At 35.9% G+C, this 10,216-nt stretch overlaps 1 protein-coding gene across 2 annotated transcripts; it reads left to right on the top strand.

Annotated features, from left to right (window-relative positions):
* Positions 1-219: 219 nt before the first annotated feature.
* Positions 220-7,064, top strand: LOC122103976 (olfactory receptor 2L13-like). Of its 2 annotated transcripts, XM_042674662.1 has the most exons (2): positions 220-1,125; positions 7,059-7,064. In XM_042674662.1, exons 1-2 carry the CDS (start codon positions 220-222, stop codon positions 7,062-7,064), a joined length of 912 nt encoding a protein of 303 aa, XP_042530596.1. The 2 variants fall into 2 exon arrangements, with proteins under 2 accessions (XP_042530596.1, XP_042530595.1); XM_042674661.1 differs by lacking the exon at positions 7,059-7,064 and having other exon boundaries at positions 220-1,158.
* The last annotated feature ends 3,152 nt before the right edge of the window (positions 7,065-10,216 follow it).

Below are 10,216 nucleotides of genomic sequence, written 5' to 3'. Positions count from 1 at the left end.
GCTACTGCACATCCCTCTTCACTAGTGCCAAAGGTGGAAAAGGAAAATTCAGTTCTAATATGACATCTGTTCAACCAAAGCTACAGTGTGGATAGAGAAATATTTATTTCTACTGAATCCATTTATAGATCTCTTCTTTTGAGTCCTCTGCTCAGGTTCATGCATATTTGTGGTAACTACTTTCATCTTTCTTTCAAGGAATATAAGGAAAACATTTCAATGGAGAAATGGAATCACACTTCAAGTGACTTCATTCTGTTGGGGTTATTGCCAACAAACCAAATAGGGCTCCTTCTCTTGTTCCTCTTCATCCTTCTGTACTCTTTTACTTTGTTTGGTAACTCAGGAATGATCTACCTCATATATAAGGATCCCCGGCTCCACATCCCCATGTACTTTCTCCTCAGCCAGCTTTCTCTCATGGACTTCATGTCTATCTCAACCATTGTCCCCAAGATGGCATTCAACTTCCTCTCTGGCCAAGAGAGCATCTCCTTCCTTGGATGTGGGGTGCAAAGCTTCCTCTTTTCAACTATGGCAAGTGCTGAAGGTTTGCTGCTGGCATCCATGGCCTATGACCGCTTTGTGGCCATCTGCCAACCGCTCCATTATCCCATCCGTATGAGTAAAAGGGTATGTGTAAAAATGATTATGGGATCGTGGATACTGGGCTCTCTCCACTCCTTGGCACACACAGCATATACCCTTCATCTTCCTTACTGCAGATCTAGGGCTATCAACCATTTCTTCTGTGATATTCCAGCAATGGTACCTCTGGCCTGTGTTGACACTTGGATGTATGAGTACATTATTTTTGTGAGTACTTGCCTGTTCCTCCTCTTTCCTTTCCTTGGTATCACTGCTTCCTATGGACGTGTGCTTTATACAGTCTTTCATATGCGCTCACAAGAGGGAAGGAAAAAGGCCTACACCACATGTTCGACACATTTAACTGTGGTAACATTTTACTATGCACCTTTTTTCTTCACTTATTTTCAGCCTTCTCATCTTCGCTCTGCTACTGGGGATAAGATTCTGGCTGTGTTCTATACCATTCTCACCCCTATGCTCAACCCCATCATCTACAGCCTGAGGAATAAAGAAGTCCTGAGGGCTATCTCAAGAGTTCTTGGCATGTTCTTTTCTATCGGAAAATAATCGTTCATAATACTTCTCATAATATTTTTCTTGTCTTTTCTGTTTATTTGGAAAGACTCAGTATTTCAAGTCTGTGCCTTATAATGCCTATTATAATACAACACAGCCGAGCTATGATTACAGACATGCTTTTCATTCTGTGACTTTATTGTTTGGCTTCCTGTGTAGCAATGTACATGAGCCCTGAGGTGACTACTATAGACATTCTACTGTCATAGTCACTTGAACCTCAGGCAAACTCTACCACATCAGGCTTCCATGCACTCATAGTGTGTTAAAGGACCTCTCTGCTGGGGCTAATCTGAATTTATGAACCTTTTTTTTTAAAATCAAACTCTCCTGTAGCTTGGGATGAGAAATGCACACCATTTTGCTACACTGGCTTGAGAAGTGGTCTTAGAAGATTTCTTTCATCTCAAGTGGTTAGGATAAGCCAGAGACCCTCACAGTGAGACACCACAAATGTCTAGTTAGTATCACTGATGTATTTGTTCACTCTTTGTTCCACCATTTCTGTGCTCTTTTTAACCTCGCCAAAACTGATAAACTTATACTTGAGACAAAAGGTAAAGAACTCAAAAACAGTAATGGATCAGAAAAAAAAGCAAAATAACAACAAAGAAACAACAACTCCATTTCTTGGAGTTCATTTTGATAAACCTCATTTGATATGATCATGTACACTTAGCTATTGAGCCTTTGTGGTCCTCGCCTAAGAATAACCGCTTTTGTTCTTACTTTGGGAGATTTTATAGTTCCATATAATTTATCATGTCTGAGTTTAATTTTTTGACTCTTACCATCCAGTGTGTTTACTTGTGGATCTATAAACACATTCAATTTATAAGAAGTAAGGGAAGCCATGCAACATATGTTTTTTTGTGTCCTGCTTACTTTGCTTAATAATTGTTTTTCCAAGTCTTTCCATTTTCTTACAAATGATGCAATGTTATTCTTTCTGTTCAAACACTCCAGGAAATAGTATAGAAGTTCGTGAAAAGACTAAACATAGAGCTTCCCTTTGATCCAGCAGTTCTATTCCTGGGCATTTCCCAATAGGCCACAAACAAGGCAACACTAAAGCTATTAGCACATGCATGTTCATTGTAGCATTGTTTACCATAACCAAGATATGGAATCAAACCAGATATTGCCCATGGATGAATAGATCAAGAAAATGTGGTATATATATTGACAATGGAATTCTAGTAACATATTTCAAATTAAAATACTTTGTGAAATGGCATGAACTCAGCTTTCTGTACTTAACAATAATATTAATAGATCCTTTTAATTCAAATCATTATATTTAATATAACATGAAATATACTTATATATTGCTTATAAATGAATTGTACATTAGATAGTATTTGTGTACACCAAAATCTTCATTAGACAATCACTTCAACCAATGGCACTGGCAAAACTGTGTATCTACATATACAAAATTAAATTAGATGTCAAAAAAATTGAAAATGGATCAAATATCCTAATGGAGCTCTGGGAAATTTGAAACTGGTAGGAAAAATATTGGAAAAATTTTATGGTGTAGTAAGATATAGATGGTGTAAAATTGGAACTCAGATTTTAAATTTTGAACTTTGAGATAAATATATTCAAGAACATAATCCCTTGCATGGTTGAATAGAAGCCAGTAACACTACCGTATAATTGGCTTTAAAGTCAGGGGTAAAGAATATATACCTTACAGTGTATTGAAATTCTGAATTTTGTATGTTGTATTATATAAGGTATTAAATTCATTTTTAAAATATTTTCAGTTTTGGTGGTTCTTGGGGTCACAGATATAGTCCAAGTCAAAGAATCATCTATACTTACAAAATAAAATTGAAAATACACATTTATAAAATATAGTAAACATATGCTTGACTGTAAACAAATCTCTAATAATATAGGCATTTGCAATTATGTATGCATAGCTTATAAGAAAAGAAACAAACATGTATAAAGCTACATGCATGAAAAATTCTATTTTTCTACATAGTCAAAAGAGAAAATACCCATCAAATTTAGAATGGATATGAATACATTGATATAAAAGAGAATATACAAGAAAAAATAAACTGATAAGAAATTACATTACCTTGCCCATGTAAATGTAACCCCTCTGTACAGTATTTTCACAATAAAAAAAGAATATAGACACCACAAATGAAAAAAAAAAAAAGAAATATCCTATGGGATTATACATTACTACAACCCTTAAATAAAGTAGAACATATCCTCTAAACCTTAAAAGTTGTACAGTAAGGTCTGACATGTTCATTGAAGCCCTATTCATAGTAGCAAATACAAGGAATAAACCTCTATGTCTATCATCAGAACAATGCAGAAAGAAGACATGGGACAAATGTGCATTGGGGTACTTCCTTGCAATCAATTCATTGACACTTATTTTCCTATAAATCTGCCTTATGCCCAGAAAATGTGCACAATGTAATCCTATGGATAAGGCAATTGACATCTAAAATAGTGAGTTCGCTGAGTCTTGAAGGTACTAATGAACGGAAATTACATAAGCTTTCAAATATAAAAGGTAAGATACATGCTCAATTGCTAAAAATAAAAAAAGATATCCTATGTATATGAGAAATTCAGCATTTTCAGTCTGTTTTCAGGTGCCTGGCTGATTTCCTCACTGTGTGATATTCCATTAGATACTTACTTTGGGGTTAAAAATGTAGGCATATTGGACACTAACCACATTTGTTGTGGTAAAAATATGATCCAAGATAATGGAAGCATAATTCAAGTGGTAATGTGTCGTACAAGAGTGAAAAAGCCAAGTAAGACCTTGAGGCCCTCAGTTCAAGTTGCAATAATAATACAAATTATAATAACAATTCCAGCCAGGCGCCGGTGGCGCATGCATGTAATCCTAGCTACTCAGGAAGCTGAGATCTGTGGATCGCAGTTCAAAGCCAGCCCGGGGAAGGAAAGTCTGTGAGACTCTTACCTCCAATAAACCACCAGAAAATCAGAAGTGGCGCTGTGGCTCAAGTGGCAGAACACTCGCCTTGAGCCAAAAAGCACAGGGAAAGCGCCCAGGCCCAGAGTTCAAGCTCCACAACCAACAGAAAAAAAAAAAATCTAATAATAATCAATTTATAAAGGGCTAAAATTCTGAGCAGACTTTTCTTGAAAGGAGACACATATGAGTTTCCTATGCCATTCTGAAAAAATATTCAACATCATTATTTCTGTAGGGAATGCACATGAAAATGACCCCAAAATGTCATCTTATCGCAGTTAGAATAGCTATTATCACATAAAATTATCCTTTATGATCCTCTCTTAAGAATATCCTTGTTTGGTCTTACTATGTGGATGTCTAAATTTCAGTATAATTTATCATATCCAGGTGTATTTTTCTTTTTTATTGTCAAGGTAATATACTGAGGGGTTTCTGTTACAAAAGGAAGGTGATGAGTGCATTTCTTGTCATCTTTTTTTACCACTTTCCTCAATTTTCTCCTACTTTTTACCCCAATCCCCCAAGTTGTACAGATTGTTTCCAGCATATTGTCTTGTGTGTATTGCTGTTGTAAGTATATGCTTTGTCTTAGACCATCAACTGTACTTTCGTTTCATAGGCACATAGTAACAAAAATGAGGGAAAACATGGAAACTATCTTTCTTGGGTTATAGATTATTTCACTTAATATATGTTTTTTCAAATATTTCCATTTCCTTACAAATGATACAATACCATTCTTTCTGATAGAAGTATACAATTCTGTTGCACATATATATATATATATATATGTATATATATATATATATATATATATATATATATATCATGTTTTCCTGACTAATTCATCCATGAGGGGCATCTGGGTTGATTCCATAACTCTAGACAGCAGACCAGCAACAGAATGGTAAAAGAAAAACAATTGAAACTCAATAAAACATAAACCGTGAGAATAGCTCCAGGCTGGGCTCTATGAGAGTCTTACGAGCTAGCCCCCCAGGAAAAAGCTACTGATTGCTGATAGTTTTCATCCCTACCCACAACCTTGCCTCATCACAGCAACTCCAAGCTAGAGGAAACAGCCATTTCCCTCTATTGTGATATTAGAAGCAGATCTCCCTCCCACTGAACTAGTCTGAGAGGAAGATCATAAAGTCTTGGATAAGGCAGAGCTTCTCTCTGCCTGCTCAAACAAATTTACTTAAGAAACCAATAAAGCCACAGGAAAACCAAACACCACAAGCAAACCAGAGACTGCACCAAGAAACTGGTTACAGACACAAGTGAGATACAAGATCCCCCGCCTCCACCCCCCAAAAAAATTAAAGAACACTTTCTCTACCTAATTCTTTTTTAATTTAAAAAATGTTTTCTATTTCTTCTTTTCATTATTTTTATTTTAAGTGTGTGCTTTTTTAAAACACTTTTTACTCTTTCCCCTTTTTTGTCATCTTTTTTTCTTTTTTGGGGGGGTGGGGGAAGACTTAATTGCTGTTCTGCTCATCCCCAGATATATACCCTTCTTTGATTATTAGATCTTATCCTTCATTGTGTCATATTAATTCAGAAATTAATTACTCAATTCATAGCCTCTTAGGCTTAACTCCTTTAATAGTAGTATTATTTCTTTATGCTTATGTAATTTTTCAGTGTTTCAACTTTAAATATTTTTATTTTTTATTTTTTCATTTTTCCTTTTTATCTCTCCCCTCCTGTCCTTCTATCCTTTTCTTCTATCAGTATTATTTCTTTATACTTATCTAATTTTTTGTGTTGCATTTTTAAATTTTTTATTTTTTCATTTTTCTTGTTTATTTATCTCTCTCCTTTCATTCTATCATTTCCACTCTGAAATTAGGGCTTGGTTAAATTCCCTCTTTCCTTTACCTCTCCACATTCCTCTAATTTTATTTTCTCCCATCAATTCTCCCTAAACTTATAAAATTCTGGTCTGCTGACCTTCTTAGTTCATTAATCCATAGTTGTTTGATGTTGAATTAGATTGTATTTGTTGAACTAGATTGTATCTGTACTCATTTTGACTGCATCAATCAATCTGTGTGCAACTAAGGATTCTGGTTGATGCTTGCCTTAAAATAGTGTTATAGGGCTGGGAAAGTGGCTCAGTGGTAGAGTGCTTGTCTTGCATGCATGAGGCCCTGGGTTCGATTCCTCAGTACCACATAAGCAGAAAAAGCTGGAAGTGGTGCTGTAGCTCAAGGGGTAGAGTACTAGCCTTGAGCTGAAGAGCTGAAGGACAGCGCCCAGGCCCAGAGTTCAGGCCCCACAACAGGCAAAAAAAAAAAAAAATACTGTTCTAGCATGAAATTGGTTTGCTTTCATACCAAATGGGCAGAAAAACCTGGAGAAACACAAGAAAAATGACCAGGTATCTCAACTCCAACTCATGACAATCAGGTGAAAGAGAAGGTAATGAATAATCCAGAAAAGAGTGCCCAAAATGCTCTACAAACACTACTGGAAAACATGCTGAATGAAAAGACTGAAAGCCTACAAAGGACTCTGTGTGAGCACAATAAAGAGTGAGATGAGGCTAACCAAAGATTAATATCGGAATTTCGCAAGCATGAGGAGGCCAAACAAAGATTAATACAGGAATTTCATGAGTGTAGGGAAGCTAATCAAAGATTAATACAGGAATTGCATGAGCAGAATGAGAATAGAGAAAGATCAATGGAGGCATTCATGGAATCCACGGACAGCTGAAGGAATCCAGGGAGACCACAAAGGGAATGCTGAATGGAGCCCATCAGAAGAAAAGGGAGTCTAATGAAATCATAACCAATCAACTAAGGTATTTGAGAATGAACATTGAAAGCCAAATTATAGAAGTCAAGAAGTCCATACAAGATCTAAATTAGTCCATACAAGATCTAAAAGGAAGCTCTAACAAAGAATTTGCAGTCATCAAATCTGACCAATTAGAAGGAAAGGAAATAAGAAACAAAGTATAAAGTCTTGATAGTTGGTTAGACCATGCAGAAGATTGACCCTCTGGGTTTGAAGATAGCCTAGCTATTATAGAGCAAGTACAGATAACTATTCAAGATAAATCCAAGAAATATGATAGATCTATTCAACATTTAGAAATCACTATTAAAAGGCCTATTCTGAGGATAATGGATGTAGGGGAGCACCTAGAGACAGAAGTTCATGGTCTAGGAAATTTATTTAGCAGGATGCTAGCAGAGACCTTCCAAAACATGCAAAAAAGATAGGCCTATTCAGACACAAGAAGCTTTTAGAACCCCAAATAGACCAGACCAGAACAGGACATCTCACCAACACATTATAATCCACACAGGATCAATTCAGACCAAGGAAAAGATCCTTAAAGCTGTCAAGGAAAAAAAATCAATCACCTATAAAGGGAAACCAATTAGAATTACCTCAGATTTCTCATCAGAGACAATTACGGCAAGAAGAACCTGGAATGATGTATATCTTTCCCTAAAGACAAACAACTATCAACCAAAAATACTGTACCCAGCTAAACTCTCCTTCATAATGGAAGGTCAATTAAAAGTCTTCCATAGCAAAGAAAAACTGAAACAATATATATCCATCAAACCAGGCCTACAAAAGATACTTAAAGTTGTCCCACACATAGAAAACAAACAAGAGCACAATAAAGGCCAAGAAACCACACCCAAACTAAGAATCCAAGAATTATAGGAAGAACCTAATTGTCACAACTTTTTTCTTTCTTGCTATTGTTTTTAACATATTTATAAGATTATTTTTTTGTTGCTTTGTATGTCCCTCCCCCACGGTATAACTCCTGTTTTCACTGTATTTGATGTTGGTATAATTGGGGGAGGGGAAGGGAAAAACAAATTATTTAAATAGGGATACAGGTGGACCCATTGCAACAATGAGATGTACAAGACATGTTGAAAAATGAACTTTACAATTTTGGCGGGGGTGGGGGAGGGTGGGGGGTAGTGGGGGAAATAGGAGGGCAGGGATGGTAAGGGGAAACAAAGGAGGAGACAACGATGCTTGATAAGAAATGCACTCATTACCTTGCTCATGTAATTGTATCCCCTCTGTACTTTTCACAATAAAAAACATATCAAAAAAAAAAAAAAAAAAGGTGGATAACATGGTTGGAACTACCAAACACATCTTAGTCCTAACTCTCAATAACAATGGACTTAACTCTCCAATTAAGTGACATAGATGGTCTGGTTGGATTAAAAAGCAAGATTCTTCTATCTTCTGCCTTCAAGAGACACATGTTACCCATAAAAACAAACCTGTTCTGAGAGTGAAAGGCTGGAATAAAATCTAACAAGCAAACAACTTCCATAAACAGGCAGGAGTTTCAATCCTAATATCAGATAAAATAGACTTCAAATTAAAATTAGCGAGAAGAGATAAAGAAGGTCCCTACATACTAATTAAGGGATTTCAGGAGGATATTACAAATATCTATTCATCAAACAACGGAACACCCAAATTTATACAAGAAACACTACTTTCCCTCAAATGTCACATAGACCAAAGGCATTAATGGTTGAGGACTTTAACACAGCACTAGCCTGGCTGGATAGAATGACCAGCAAAAACTCAACAGAGAAACTTCAGCTCTAAACAACTGCATAGACCAAATAGACTTAAGAGATATCACCTGAATATTTCACCCATCAGCATCCGAATACACATTTTTCTCAGCAGCACATGGAGCATTTCCCAAATAGACCACATTTTAGGTCACAGAGCAAATTTGTCCAAATTCAAAAACATTGAAATTATGCCCTGCATTCTCTCAGACCACAAGGGAATAAAATTAGAACTCAGAACCAAAAGCCAGCAAAGAAAATCCTGTAACACATGGAGGCTGAACAACACACTTTTGAACCACCAGTGGGTCATGGAAGAGATTAGAAAGGAAATTCAAATGTTCAGATATTCAACAAAAATGAACACACAAATTACTTGGTCCTTTGGGACACAGCAAAGGCAATACTCAGAGGCTCGTTTATAGCTCTGATCTACATAAACAAATTGGAGAGATCTGAAATAAACAATTTTTTGAGACTTTTGAAGCTCTTTGAAAAAGATCAGCAAGTTAAACCCCAATTTAATAAAAAGAAATAATTAGATTTAAATCAGAATTAAATGAAATAGAATCCATAAAAACCATAGAAAGAATCAACAAAACAAAGACTTGGTTCTTCGAAAAAAATAACAAAAATTGACATATGCTTAGCAAATCTTCTCAGAAAAAGAAGAGAACACACCCAACAAAACAAACTATGAGATGAGAAACAAAACATCACCACAGATAAAACCAAGATCTAGAACATTATAAGGGAATACTTCTCAAACCTTTATGCTAATAAGTTTGAGAACTTGGCAGAAATGGACCTTTTCCTAGCTGAAACTAAACCAAGATGAGTTAAACCAACTTAACAGACCCATATCAAGGATGGAAATAGAAACAGCAATAAGAGACCTCCCATCTAAGAAAAGCCCAGGACCAGATGGATTTACAGCAGAATTTTACAAGGCCTTCAAAGCAGAACTCACAAGTGAAAGTTCACTATGAAACTCTTTCTATGAAGCCATCATAACCCTCATCCCCAAACCAGGCAGGGACTTATCAAAGAAAGAGAACTATAGACTCATTTCTTTGATGTACATCGATGCAAAACTTCTCAACAAAATTTTGGCCAATCGATCTTAACAACTCATCAAAAAAAAATCATACACCATGATCAAACAGGATTCATTTCAGGGATACAAACCTGGTTCAATATATGCAAATCAATTAATGTAATTCATCACATCAAAAAGAGCAAAGATAAAAAACACACATGATTAGCTTAATAGATGCAGAAAAATCATTTGACAAGATGCAACACCCCTCCATGATGAAGGCTCTGAAAAATTAGGAATCCATGCAACATTCCTCAATATAATAAAGGCTCTATATTGCAAACATACAGCCAGCATTATACTTAATGGTGAAAAGCTGAATCCATTTCCTCTAAACTCAGGAATGAGACAAGGATGTCCACTCTCTCCACTTCTATT

Source organism: Dipodomys spectabilis, unplaced genomic scaffold (genome assembly GCF_019054845.1).
Source record: "Dipodomys spectabilis isolate Male_0828 unplaced genomic scaffold, ASM1905484v1 ptg000019l, whole genome shotgun sequence".
Taxonomy (NCBI): Eukaryota; Metazoa; Chordata; class Mammalia; order Rodentia; family Heteromyidae; genus Dipodomys; species Dipodomys spectabilis.
The sequence above is the reverse complement of the archived record's forward strand: the minus strand, read 5'-3'. Positions and strand labels throughout refer to the sequence as shown.

Coding starts and splice junctions, on each gene's coding strand:
- LOC122103976 (XM_042674661.1), top strand. CDS start 220: ATGGAGAAATGGAATCACACTTCAAGTGACTTCATTCTGTTGGGGTTA.